A 15,276-nucleotide genomic window follows, 5' to 3' on the forward strand; every position below is an offset into this window, starting at 1 on the left:
GTGTGTTGATACTTGAAAGACAGATTGGCTGGATATAAAATTTGGCTCACTGTTTCTTTTGAGATTCTTTACAGTGCTGCTTCACTATTGTCTAGCTGTGTATATTGTTCCTGAAATGTGGTATCAATTTGATTTTTTCCCCCATTGTAAGGAATTTATCTTTTAGTCAGTTTTTACTCAGTCTTTTAAGTCTAATGGTTAACTGGTATACATCTTGAAATTGACTGTTCTAGGACCACGTTCCAAGTACATGGAGAGCCATTTCAATAGATATAGTTATTTTATTTCTGGATTATAGTTTCAAGTATTCTATTTTCTTCTTCTTCTTCTTCTTCTTCTTCTTCTTCTTCTTCTTCTTCTTCTTCTTTTCATGTATTCCAATTATACATATAGTGGATTATCTTTATCCTCTGTATTAATGATTACTTTCTGATTCTTTTTACCTTTTGTTTATTTCATTTTGTTCTCTTGACTATTGTCATGTCTTTCCTCAATGATCCCTATTATATTTTCAATTGAATCTATATTCTCTTGGGCAGCTTGTAATTTAGTTTGAATTTCAAATAATATTTTTTTAAATTTATTTTCTGATTTTGGTCAACTCTATCTTTACGCTTTTTGTCTGTTAAGAGCTTTTAAATTTTGATTCAAAAAGTCTTTCTATGTTTGTAGATGCTTGTTTCAAAATATCTTGAGATTCATTACAATTTTCTCATTTGTGCTTTTTGTTTTCTTTTGATGGAGATAGCAAATTTCCATTAGCTGTATTATTACAACTCTTATTTCTGATTTCTTAAAGTATGAATATTATCTGCTATTTTCTATTGATTTTGAATTTTTTTTTCATAGACCAACAGTAATAGTTTTATCTAAGCAAAAATAAAGGATTTTGGTGAGTTACTACTTTCCTAGTTCAGGAGCACCCTCTTCTGTTTCTTTTGTGAAGTACCGATTCTTTAGTGAATGACATCTTTTTTTTTTTTTTCCCCCAGAGAGTACTCGTATGTCTTATGGTCCTAGAATTCTGTTTTGTTTCTGCAAATACTTAATTTCTACTTCATGCTTCTTTCCTGTCATAACCAAATGTCTAAGGGCCATTTCCTCCATTGACATCAGCCCCCTCTTCTTCTTAAGCAGTGCCTTCTCAAGACTGCACTTCTCATTCTGTTCATTCCCAAACCCTTTGCATTCAACCCCGCAGTAGCTATGTTCTGATCAACCAGGTCTGCTGTCAGCATTTCCCCACTCAGGATAAGAATTTATCTTTCTGAGGGTGATTTTTTTCTGTTTTTTTCATCCCCCGGTCCTGGTGCCCTCTCCTTTTTTCTGCACACTCTCCACCTTTCTGATCCAGAATGGGCTCCTGAGCTGACTGTGCTAGTTTGGGGCATTTAGGTCTCTACTTACATATAACTTTTGAGTTCATTGTATTTTCTTTCTCCTAATTATGTTGTAGGTATGCATTATAGGAGGTTTTATTGCTCTCTTAGTGGATATTTATGGCCTTTCAGGATAAGCAGAGAGGTTAAAATTTAGATGTCAGCCCTTACAGTAGAGGAGCCCAGTATGCTTCAATAAATAATTTGAAGTAGATAATGATGATAAATAGATAGATCAATGGATGGATTAGCATAGACTTAAACAGGTTAAGAGGAAACTGGAGTTGTATATTTCAAAGTTCTTGGCACATACTTACTTTCCAGATCTTACTTTACAGCCAGACCTTTCTCCAGAGCCCTAGTAATATAAAGAAAAACACTAGGTTCATCACTTTTTGACCTTCAAGTGAAGCTTGCAAACTTAAACCAAATATGACTTTTTCTGAGTCTTTTCCAGGTAGTATTCTTTTCTTGTGCCATGTCTTCCAGCCACCATTTCTTGTCATCATCTCAAATAGGTTACAGTACTCTGCCGTCTTTAAGTTAGCATTGCAAAAGTTCGCATCTATATTTGCTAGCTTTTTTCCAGGTAGGAAAGGGCCCTTGGGTGCCCAAAACATTATCGAGTGCACATTTCTTCATATATCAATATTGAATGGATTTTGTTAAAAACGAGAATGTTTTCAGAATTTGCTTTTATAATTACAAATGCATTTTGAATACAGGAAAAGAAGAGACAAAAATAAAATAAAGGTTATTAATTTAAAAAGTCATCTTTTGTGTATTTTATTCTTTCACAGTATCCTTCTCTTCCTTCTTTTTTCTTATAAAAACTCACACTAAGGACTCTTGTATAACTCACTTATATTCCTAATGACTGCTAAAACTCCTAAGAACTACTTGGAAACAAGTTATATATAACTTTTCCAGAAATTTTTAATTATATTTCCTAATTTGTATACTCTGTATACAACAAAAATCTAATAAAGATTGGAGGAAAAGATTTTACTATGAGTATTAACTATTACCATATGGTATACTATACATGATATTATTTGAACTAGGGAAACTTTGTATGTTTCTTATGTTCTGTTGTAATGTCATTACCTCTAAAACACAATAGGAAGAGTCTAAATTAAAAAAAAAAAAAAAAAAAAAAAAAAAAACCTTAGCCCAAAACAGTAATATAGGGTTAAAGGAAATGGTTTCTCATTCTAGTCTCTGTTCTTGTTTCCAATATTTTACTACTTTGTATGCTTCCTAAATTCATCTGCCTTTCTGGTTTTGGAGAGAATTTTAAGCTGTCCAAGAGGATGGGCCTCCACACAACCTTATAAGAGTTAACATAACCCATGCTGTGGCTCATAGGAGACAGTGCCCCCAGAAAAGGAACAAAGTCTGACTCCAGATTTTGAACCATATTATTGAATCTGTATCTTCCAAGATTTGAGATGCAGTAACACTTAAATATAAATGTATTAACCTAGTTTCTCCAGGAAGCAGAAAGATAGGCAACAGAAAAAAAAAACCAAAACTGTAAAATAGTAAAATTAAAAGTCTCTTGGAATTGTCTATGGAAAAAATTCAACATAATATAAAAGAAGAATAGAAATACAAAATCCTACATTCTCATTTTGTTTAAAAACTTAACATTATTCAAATGAGTTCAGTGTTACACATATTGGATGGGATATTAATGAAGTGTGAGTAGAAGTCATCTAATTGATATGGAGAGTTGGTAAAATAGCTTTTTTCAGTGTTCATTTTGAAAGTATTTTAGACTTCCAAAAAAATTGCAAAATACTACAGTGTTTCCATGTACCTCTCACCTAGCTTCCACTAATGTTAACATCTTTTGTAAGTGCAATTACTGAAGCCAGGAAATTAACATTATGTAGAATATTAACTAATCTATAAACCTTACTTGAATTTTGCCAGCCGTCCCATTAATTTCCTTTTTCTGGTCCAGGACCCGATCCCACAATGCATTTAGTTTCCCTGTCTCATTAGTTTCCTTCATACTGTGAGGAAACTCAGTCTGTTTTTCTATTTCATGACCTTGACACTTTTGAAGAGTACAGACTGACCAGTTCTTTTACAGACCCTCTATTTGACTTTGCCAGATGTGGCTCTGTATCTACCAAAAGGGCACAGTTGTCAGCCATACCCGATTATTCTGTGGGTGGATTCTTGACCTGAAGGCAACTGTTACAATGACTTTCCAGGTCAAGTAACTTGAATCTGTTTTGAAGAAAATGAGCTGGATTCGTGAATCCTTTGGGGAAGTAGGTCACAGAATTGAGAAACTCAAAGATCAAAGTAGTGCTATCAGTGCTTGAGATAAAAAGTAACATAGAGTCAAGTATGGGGTGGCCATTCCAGGACATACACAAGATGAGCAAGCAGAAGTAGACAGTCAGTAGAAAAGAAAGAAGATGTACTTTGGAACTGAGAGAAAAACAGAGACACAAAGAAAAGCGGCTTAGTTTAAAAGACCAAGTGAGTGAGATGAAAGGATCTTTCTGAGATATCCTAAGGTAGTGTATCCTAGATTTCTTACAGCTGTACAGTATTCGGGTCCCATTTCCAAAAGAAATACTGTCCTTGGATTCTACAAGTTTCCCAGTTGCAGCCTGAAAACTGCTTCTCGTGAGCTAGCATAAAGGAGTCTTGTTTTTTTGCATTGAAAATGGACATAACAAATAAATAGAAACAAACAAACAAATAAATTAGAAAGAGCAAATAAGAAAAAAAATAGAGCATGGTGGCTGTGGCCGAATCCAAGCATAACTGGATGCTTCTTTTATCTTTTGATCCTCTTAGAGTCTGGACTGACTACAAGTTAATCTCGACAGTAACACAGACCTCTGCAGGGTGGATCATGATAAGAATATGTAATCACTGAATTTGCTCTATGGTTCCATGGCCTGAAGAAAATCTCAATTAAAACAGTTTTTAATGCAGCATTAACCTTGTTGATCTCAAGTGTTTATTTTCCCCTGTTGCACAGTATATGTTATTCTTTCATTAGTGTGACCTTAATCATTCTCAAATGTGTCAGGTATTGTTGAATACCATACTCTAAATAACCCAGGACCCAAGAGCTCCAAGCTACATGCTTGCCTAATTGAGCAAATAGTACAAAACTGGAAATTCTTTTTCTCAGTTGTTAGCTTAATTTTAAAGAGAAGGAATTGGTTTTTAAAGACTAATTCAAGTCCAATAGTTCATTTTCACAGTGAAAGATGACTCTTAACTTTCTTAACTTTTCATCATCTAGATATATATACTATTCAGCTTATAATTTTAAGTTTATTTTATGACTTGTCTTTTTATGAGTGAAGAAAAACTTGTGGTTTTTCATTAACATACTAGTCTCGACCTTTCTTTGCTACTCAAGAAAACATCATTAAGGGGAATGCACACACACATGTGCACACACACACATACATATTCATACACACAGAGAGAGCATTATATTCATTGATTGTAGATTTGTATACCCATTCTGCCACATTTACAAATGAACTGATGTATATATGTTGCTGGTTTCTTGTAACATTCATCCGTTAATTCCTTGCAGATAATTTAAAATGAATGACATGAATAACAGCTCTTTATAACAGGTTAGAGCTACAATGTATCATCTTGTCTCAAAATAAATAAATGAAAAATTAATAAGTTAATAAAGTAATTAAAATGCAGGCTCTGAATTCAGACATATGAGTTTAAAAATTGACCCATTAACTGTTAGAACCTCTTGGTATCTCCATTTCCTCATCTTATAAATTTTGAGGATTAAGTCAAGTTAATTTTGAGGATTAAGTGATTTGTTTTTTCATGATGTACCTGAAACAATACCTGGCACATAGCATTTAGTTCTCATTATGTTTTTCTATCTCTTCTCCCTTGGGCCAAATATGGTAGAAAATATAAAAAAATAAGATTGCAATTCACATATCCGAAATAAAATGTTTAATAAACATTACTTCCCCTTCCCCTAAAAATGTGAGTCATGGATCACTAATAGTGAAAATGCTTGAAGTACTTAATACTTAGAGTATAAATGTTTATAGCATATATTTTGTTTTGGAATGAATTAGTAATTTATTTTGGAAATGTGGAACAAGCAAGCAAACAAACAATATATTGATATGTAAGGCAAAGCAAATCAGAGTCCCCCTAAATTCTGATGAATACTTTGTGGTGGCAAATAGGGCAGGATGCTAAATAGTTTGCATTGCAAATCTACAAAAATAAAGAATCAATTAACTGTACTTTTGTGATGTATTGCTTAGAATTAGTAATTAAATCAAAGCATCAAAGATGAGGAATAAGTGAAGAAATAGTTTACATTATAAAATATAATTTTAAAATTTTGACCATGAAATGTTTTCATCTAACAATATCATTAAGACACAGGACTTCAAAAAAAAAAAAAAAAAAAGACACAGGACTAGTCACATAAAATTAACCATGTTAGCTATATATTAGTGAATGTGATTATTTTACATATTATTATATTCATGAGATGATATTAAATCTGTTATAACTATGAATCCATGTATTCAGCCATATTAATAATAGTCATAATATCAATTGCTATCATCTGTATATTCTTTTACTTTAGTTGCTTGTAAAGGGCCCTCAGCAGATATCTGTCAAACGGATTCTTCTTTTTAATAGCCAAATTCTCCCATAGCTTGGGGGATTTGGTGAAAATCATCTGGACTGTTATTGTCCTTAATCTAAATTAAGTGTTGTTTATGCTCTGCTAGAAAGAGTGTCTTAATTGATATCTAAATTGGTTAAGCTCACTAAAAGCAGAATATAGGGATTTTAAATTCTCAGCTGCTGTTAGGGTAAATGAGTTAACACATGGAAAGCCCATCAGTACCTTGATCATAGTAAATATTCAGTAATACTCTTATTATCATTTTGAAAGAAAAATTTCTTAAGGTACTATATGTTTATTAAGACATGACTAATCTAAGAAAAATAAAGTCATAGCCTAGACTTCATGTTAAAAGAAAAAAAGAAACACTAGAAAAATATCTTCAGTATTTAAGCTAGGCTCCAATGACAGAGCCATAAAGGGAAACACTGAGGAATTTACCAAATAAAATTTAAAACATCTGTGTTAAAGAAAATGTTCAACACATGAAAAAGTGCTCAAAATCCCTTGGCATCAGGGAAATACAAATCAAAACCTCAATGAGATACCACCTCACACCAGTCAGAATGGCTAAAATTAACAAGTCAGGAAATGACAGATGTTGGCAGGGATGCGGAGAAAGGGGAACCCTCCTACACTGTAGGTGGGAATGCAAGCTCGTGCAGCCACTCTGGAAAACAGTATGGAGGTTCCTCAAAAAGTTGAAAATAGAGCTACCATATGATCCAGCAATGATAAGAATATCTAATCACTGAATTTGTTGAAATACTACACTACTGGGTATTTACCCCAAAGATACAAAAGTAGGGATTCAAAGGGGTACGTGCACCCCGATGCTTATAGCAGCAATGTCTACAATAGCCAAACTGTGGAAAGAGCCAAGATGTTCATCGACAGATGAATGGATAAAGAAGATGTGGTATATATAATGGAATATTATGCAGCCATCAAAAGGAATGAGATCTTGCCATTGCAACGACGTGGATGGAACTGGAGGGTATTATGCTGAGCGAAATAAGTCAATCAGAGAAAGACATGTATCATATGACCTCACTGATATGAGGAATTCTTAATCTCCGGAAACAAACTGAGGGTTGATGGAGTGGTGGGGGTTAGGAGGGATGGGGTGGCTGGGTGATAGACATTGGGGAGGGTATGTGCTATGGTGAGCACTGTGAATTGTTCAAGACTGTTGAATTACAGACCTGTACCTCTGAAACAAATAATACATTATATGTTAAAAGAAGAAGAAGAAAAAGAAGAAGATAGCAGGAAGGGAAAAATGAAGGGGGGAAATTGGAGGGCGAGACGAACCATGAGAGACTATGGACTCTGAGAAACAACCTGAGGGTTCCAGAGGGGAGGGGGGTGAGGGGATGGGTTAGTCTGGTGATGGGTATTAAAGAGGGCACATACTGAATAGAGCCCTGGGTGTTATACGCAAACAATGAATTATGGAACACTACATCAAAAACTAATGATGTAATGTATGGTGATTAACATAACATAATAAAAAAAGAAAAAGAAAATGTTCAACAAAATTAAATCTAAACAAACTTAAAAACATATATGCAACATGTTATAAAGGGTTAATATCCTTTATAAGTAAAGAACTCTTATGAATTGACTTTAAAAAATGAGAAAGGTACGAAAGAAAAAATAATTGCCTGAGGATAAACGTATAAAAAATGTTCGAACCAGCTAGCAACCCAAGAAAGGTAACTTAAAACAACTACAAACTGCCATTTTAAAATCAATTTGGTTGGTTTTTTTAAAATAATGATACGCAGTACCTTATCTGCATATCCAACAATTCAAAAGTTCTAAAAACTGCCTTTTGTAACTCATTTGGCAGCAAAGCGTAACCTGACTTGGACACTCCGGAAGCAAAACGGTGTTACCTGATACGAAGTACTCCTTATTTGTGCCTTTTAGTGCAAATTACATAATTATGGTTGCATAAATACTCATGTGTTTGATTATTAACTGCTTTCCCGGACTCTGCTCGGAGTGTTACGGGACAGAAGGCATTTGCATCATGTTAACTTCTGAAAATCAGAAAAATTCTTAATTCCCAAACCTAACTGTCCCTAAAAGTTTTGGATGAAGGACTGCAGACCTGCATTTAATTTGACAGTACAGAAAAACAAAGTTATTCAGAAACCCCCAGTGAGATTACAAACTGTTCTATTTTGTGAGTGGGACAGCGATAATCTGGCAATTTATATCAAAAGCCCTAAAAGGGTATATGCCCTTTACTCCCAAATTCCACTTCTAGTAATTTATTACTATTAAATTATTAGGAAAATGATGAAAGATTTAGGTTTTAGTAAGTCCAAGACAGATGGTATATAACAGGTAAAAACTGGAAAGTCCCAAATACTCAGTGACAGAAGAGGTGGGGTCATCCAGGCTCTAGCCACACTACAGACCACTGCTTGGCCGCTTTTAAGTGATATTGTACAGTAATGCTCATTCACATTGAAGATGCCTGTGGTATCTTGTTAGGTAGAAATACCAGGCTCCAGGGCGCTTGGGTGGTTCAATTGGTTAAGCGACTGCCTTCGGCTCAGGTCATGATCCTGGAGTCCCGTGATCGAGTCCCTCATCGGGCTCCCTGCTGAGCAGGGGGTCTGCTTCTCCCTCTGCCCTCTTCCCTCTCGTGCTCTCTGTCTCTCATTCTCTCTCTCTCAAATAAATAAATAAAATCTTAAAAAAAAAAAATACCAGGCTACAAAAACAATATGCACTATATGATCTAATTTCTTAAAAAAATATTTGTATTCATCTATGTCTAAAAATATTCAAAGGATATTCACCAAAATATTAACAGTGGCTATCTCTGGATGGCAACATTGCAGATGTTTCTAATTTTCTTTTTATAACTATGCCTTGTCTATAGTGAACATGTGTTATTACTACAATAGTAAGACTTGTAAATTTCATTTAAGTATATCATATAAAGCACGCCAATATATCTGACTTAGATTCCAAGTTCTCTCTCTATATATAATTAATATCTATCAAGAAAAATATAATATTCATCATACTTATAAGAGTTAATAATTATAAAGGCTCATTGTGTTTGGACAACAGTATCATAAAGCAAAGCCTTGTTTTCAAATAGCGTGTTTTTGCTTATAGAAGCCTTTACAGTATTGTTGATATTTTAAATGTGTATGTATAAAAATTAGCCATGAAGAATGGGAAATGTAAATCATACTGCCAAGGAAAGTGGGCCTACAGTTTCAGACTTTATAAAAAAAATATGCCCAGAGAGCGTATTGCCAGCATTCATATTCTGACCCATGTGGAGAGAACAGCAAGCTAACCATCTTGAATCATGGGACGTCAATTGAGAATTTATAATGCGTTTGTTTCAGTCATCAGAAACAGTTTGCAATCCTCGGAAATGTATTTTGACAATAGGATCTTTATCCTGAAATACTCCTTTTAACAATACAAATAAATAAGAGAACCGTATGCACTTTCAGGAAAGCAATTTGCCTTCTGTACTGCCTTGAGTGGTGATAACACGAGGACGTGCCATCCCACCGCTTGGCATGGGATAAACAGCTAGACCCAGCAGTATATCTGCGGAGAAGACAGCTCTGTGTCTTAACTCCCAATTTTTAAGTCAGTGCTTCTTGTAGTTCCTACAATATGCGTCAGAAATTTGGTGCTGACTCTGAATGCTTTATTCCACTTTGGTAGACTACTTCTGCAATCCGTGAACAATTAAATTGTATTACTTTTTATTAGAAATTGTGATATCTGTTGCTTCTTTACTGAAAGAAATAATTCTTTATTTTTCAGAGCTTCCATATGGCTGGGAAAAAATTGATGATCCCATATATGGCACTTATTATGTTGAGTAAGTCTTTAAGTTTCCTACTAATTTGTTATTAATATGTGGTGAAACTGTTTTAGTATTTCAGTTATTGAGCATGTGTGGCCAGCAGCACCTTTCCTTTCCTTTCATCTTACTTTAAAGTATCCACAAAGACTCTAACAGCCCCAGCGAGCTGTCTCTTTCTTCTCCAGCTGGCTAATTTGTCATTCTTTTCCTTTGACTCATGATTCTAAAACACCAATTGGAAAAGTGTTTCACGCTGTCCTCCAAATGAGTGATAATTAAAGATATCAAAGTAAATGCCGTTCATTTTGCAATCAAAATGTTGGGAGCTGACTAGTTGTGCAAAAGAGATGTTCTATTAAACTAGATTTCAAAACCAGTTAGATGAAGCAGCCATACTTTCCAGTTGAAGGATAAAATAAAACTTAGATCTGTTTTGTTTTGTTTTGTTTTTTTCTGTTTTAAGGCCCCATTTCAAATCAATAGTATTCTTTCTGTAGATTGGACTTTTATGTTATCTAATGGAGGTTGCATTGCTTTAATGTATCTTAGCATATGAGTTATCCCCTCTATCCATTATTTTATTTCAAATAAAGCCCCTGTTAGGGATTAAATTATATACACATTAAGGAAAATCAGGTAATATTCATAATTTCCAAAAGTTAAATATGCAGCTTACTTTTCTAGAACCCCCTTTTCTGATAGAGAATTTTTTTTTATTCCTCCTAGTATGTAATGTTGTTGATGTTATTTGGGTGAATAGCAAAGCCTACACATTGCTTAGGAGAAATGTACTACCCAAGAAATGCAGAGACTGAAAAACTAAAGGTGTTCACATTATTTATCAAGGTCTAACTCTGTTTTCTCTAATCACATTCTGTTTAACAATAATAATCTAGATGGTCAAGGGTTAGAGATTAATGACATTATTGCTAAATTGTTTTGCTAACAATATTCAGTCCCTGAGCTTTTACTAAGTGTCAAGCCCTTCTTTGTGCTGGGGAGGTACTGATGAGTAAGTCCTGTGTGCTTCCGGCCCTTGAGCAGCTTTCTCATGAGCTTGGGTACTCTGACAACCATCTTCATTTGGAAAAACCCCAATTATGGCACCACAGTCAGTCATCTCCAGTCAAGGTGAATTCACCTCATTTACCACATGCACTTTTCTTATATAGTATCTAGTGCTCTGATGTCAGGTGGATACTCAGTAGAAGCAAAAAGTAAAATAAATGCCTGGAGGTGTCGCTAATTGCAAAAATAAAGAGACATCCCTTGCATATAGTTATAAGGCCCCCTGCTCCCCCTACATTGCTAATCAATAAAAATACACGTATTTTAATAATAATATCGCTGCAGCTTCTGGATAAATGTATCAACATTGCAGGTTTCCAGTAAATGCTAGCTAGTCTTAAGTCACTAAATCAGGCTGTACTATGCCTAAGACTATTACATCGGAAATCCAAGGTAGTTCCAGGTAAGGAAAGAGAACTGAGGGATGTGACAAACCAGATCTCATGTTTAATACACTTCCTTGCAGAATTCATTGAATGAGAATTTTTTCTTTAGTCCAGATATTAGCAAATTACAGCAAGAGCCAGAGAGCAAATATTCTGGGGGGCCATATGACCTGTCACAACTATTCAACTCTGCCACTGTAGCTTGAAAGCAACCATAGACAACACGTAAATGAAGGGGCATTAGCTACCATCTAATAAAACTTTATTTACAAAAATAGGCAACTGGCCAAATTTGTCCTACCAACCCCCACCCAATTCTAATTCTTCAGATTCTTCTTCCATGTCCTCAACTGCTTTCAAGCTGGATTCAGTGTGGAAAATAATATTTAATTCAAACCTTTCTTCTCTGCCTTAATTATCTATCATAGAGGTGAGACACCCAACACATCAGAAAGCAATGCTTCCTACCTTCTCTTTCATTGAAGTGTGTGTTCTTCATGTAAAGAGCTGCTGCTGGTGGACCCCTTGTAGTTAGTTACTGAATTGGACACTAGCTGTGACCCTAAAGGATAATTGTCCTCATTATTTTTATACTTCAAATGATTGTCTTTTTTATTTGTTTTTGCTTAAATTATATTTCTGTCTGCATTTCTCTACTTCAATTCTCATGCATTCACTGTCAGAGTCAGAAATTGTTCATAAGTTCGCCAGTCATGTCTTATATCATTAAATCAGTCTAACACATTTAATAACTTTAGATTTCAAGTGATTGTGACGTCATAGACACGGGTCTTGTGAGTCAGATTTAACTTTCTTCAGATTGCATCCAGTTCTACTACTTGTCATGGTTTTTTCCCCGTTACACGATTCCATAACATATACTAACACCAATAATTAGATGTGTGGGTGTCTCAGACTGACTAGAAAATAGAGACAGATAATTCAAACCTAAAGATAATTTTAAGTAGAATTATATTCCAGTATTGCTCAGAAACATCCTTTGGAAAAAATTCATCAAAACAAAATACCTCAATTTATTCTATATAATGTAAACATTACTTGAAATCAGGGATCTCTTCCATCACAACAAAGACAACTTTTCCATTTTACCTGAAAATATCTATTTATGTGGTTTGTTTTAACTGTTCAAAAGAAAATGAGTTGCATCTCCATTACACTACTATTTTCACAAGGTATGTATTGGTTCTAAATAGTAGTCTTGTTTGTGGAAACTATATGAATACATATGTGAGCATAGTGGTTATTTGTCACTTTCAGTGCACAGAGTATTTTTGTTAGAAAAAGGCCACCAAGTTCTTACAGTTAATTATACAGAAAAACAATAACTGTCTAGTTTAAGGTAAGTTTCTATATCAAGTTTTCATTATAGACATCATAAGTATAAGATATAATATGCCTAGATTAAGACACTTCAGTTAATTGTAGTGATAACATTGATATCAATATCTTGGAATCATATAAATTTGTCATATTAAAATTCAGTTAATGTGAGAAAGCAAGGTGGTCTTCATTGTAAATCCGTAGCCAAGAAAATGTTGATTCACTAATTCTATTCGTAATAACAGTCAATGGGTTTTCTGTAGAGCTAGCATTTTTGGTGTTTAGTTACACACTCACTTACACAATTAGAGGTGCAGTTACAGAATATGACAGACATTCCACCCTCCCACCTCGTGGCAAAAAAAGTCTGTGCTGGGACACCAGAAGTCTAACTTGGCAGTCAGCTGCTCTCTTCAAATACACTAGCCTACTTGGGAGCAGAAGTTGGACTGTGGTCCCTCTGTGTTCAGCAGGTCATGTCAGGTTGAAACGAGCCCATGCCTCGGACATAGTTGCATATGCCCTCTTTCTCCTTGTCAGCCCCAGACAAGCAGATAGGAGTTCCAGCAGTCAACAGCAGGAAAGTGTTTATACAACTTGAAACTGAAAAGCCCGGATTGAGTCGTTTTTGACCAGCAGTACCGACTTTTCCTTTCTATGCCATAATTCTGTCCTCTGCAAATTCAGTTTTAAGATGATAGGTTTAATGTATTCAAAAGTCAGAAAAATCATCAGCACCATCATCGTTACTGTATCACCAAAATAGTTACCATTTATTGAGTGACTGCTTAGTATGTGCCATGAACTGGGTTAAGCGCTGGACAGTCTTTACCACATTTGTAATCCTCACTATAGCGATAATGACGTAGATTGTCTTAAGTGTGCAGATAGGGAGATGCTGGCTGAAGAAGTTAGGTAGCTTACCCAGTTTCACACATTATTGAGAGGAATGGCTGTAATTTAGATGTGGGCACTCTGACTGGAGAGCTTAGACTCCAAACTCTTGCTCAAAATCATCATCCGGTAATGAGCATTCAAAATCGGTAATATTGTAAACAAGCCTCTGTGACTCATCACTCAGAAGAATGAGGAGTCCCTAGAGAACGTCTGCTCTCTGGCCCACCTCTAGTAGTTTTGCGGTCACAGAAAGATGTCCAACAAGGGGAGGTCATGCTGCACACAGCCGGGGAGACTCTTCTGACCCAAGCATTCTGAGCCTTTCGCTCCATTACCAGTGGCTCGGGAGGGGCTCTAGACAAGATGGCCACTGGTAGTGAGACTTGCAGGGCCTGAAAGAAGAGGCGCTCATACTGGGGGGACCTTAACACAGGGATGTTGGCACTGGGTGGAGCAGCAGGGGCTGTAGAGAACAATGGGCCCCACTTAACATCTGCATCCGCAGACAGGGCAGATGGAGCAAGTCTGTACTCCGTGGAGCAGCAGAAAGAAGTCAGCCCAATTTTTCCTGACAGACACCAAATCCATGAGAGTACAGCACTTAGCAATGTATTAAGAAGTCCTGAAGTTGCTAACTAGAAATGTAACTGTCACTGTTCATAAAGAAAAGAAAAAAAAAAAATTCAATGAAAAAAGTGCAAAATGTAGAGTTGAACAGCTGTGACTTTTGTACCAATGTGGTTTTTTCCTCCTCTTTTGTGAAATTATGTCTGCTGGGTACGTTTTGGTTTCAATGGCAGTTACACAATTTGCTTAAGTAGCTAGTCCAGAAGACACAATTTCCTGGAGCAGCTTTCATGCAAAGCTACCTCCTCTGGCACAGAGGGAGAAGCAAACCATATAACTACAGTTAGAGCGATAGTGGGGACTGACAGATGTGATTTTCATGGAAAGGTTTTACAAGTTTTTCATGTGATGTCACACATCTGCTACTCTAAAATGTTACTTGTGTACAATTCCAGAAAGTCTGAAAGATACCGCACAATATCTTCAATGTAACATTAAATGTAAAAGGAAAATCACATTCATTTCATGGCTAATGATGAGTATTCGTCATGATGTTGACGAAAGTAGCTAGAGAGGATTTCAGCTCAGTATCTTATCCTAAGGATGTTTCTCTTCTTCGTGGCTTTGAGTAGTTTTCTAAATTTTCCCAGAAAAACTTCCTAACTTTAGAATTTTTTACAAGTCAGCATGAACGTAAAACATCTCCAATTAGAAATAAACAGAAAAGAATACCCTTTAAAAAACCCTGTTTGTTCTTAGAGAATTGTTTTTCTGAGAACGGAAGTTAATTTTTCAAACTTTCAGCTTTTCCCATCAATCTGCAGACACTGGCAAGCTTTTCTTGATGCTTTTTAGACAGCTGTTTGACAAAGAGATATCCTTGCCCCAACTTACAAATTTATGTCATAGAAGATGCTAAACTGGAGTGGTGGTGTTGGTGAAGTTGCTCAGTAGTGTTCTATACTAAGGTGAGCTCTAAATCTTGTAAATACCATGAGGTCTCATCAATTATTGTCATTTAGTAGCAAAGAGTATGGGCTGCAAAGTGTCACAGGATGGCAACCCTGCAGCTTCCCAGTTGTGAGATCTCCAGTAGACAGGTTA

The 15,276-nt window shown here is 35.5% G+C and overlaps 1 protein-coding gene across 5 annotated transcripts in view; it reads left to right on the plus strand.

Moving 5' to 3' along the window:
* Positions 1-15,276, plus strand: part of MAGI2 (membrane associated guanylate kinase, WW and PDZ domain containing 2) — a 1,357,869-nt gene that overhangs the window by 1,017,427 nt on the left and 325,166 nt on the right. For all 5 annotated transcript variants that reach the window (XM_054505318.2, XM_045864809.3, XM_064575358.1 and 2 more), the window contains exon 7: positions 9,871-9,928. In XM_054505318.2, the coding sequence (XP_054361293.1) occupies positions 9,871-9,928 (58 nt within the window). The remainder of the gene's footprint in view (positions 1-9,870; positions 9,929-15,276) is intronic.

Source organism: Mirounga angustirostris, unplaced genomic scaffold, assembly GCF_029215605.1.
Source record: "Mirounga angustirostris isolate CCGP_5_RB_7025 unplaced genomic scaffold, mMirAng1.0.hap1 SCAF_12, whole genome shotgun sequence".
NCBI classification, from domain to species: Eukaryota; Metazoa; Chordata; class Mammalia; order Carnivora; family Phocidae; genus Mirounga; species Mirounga angustirostris.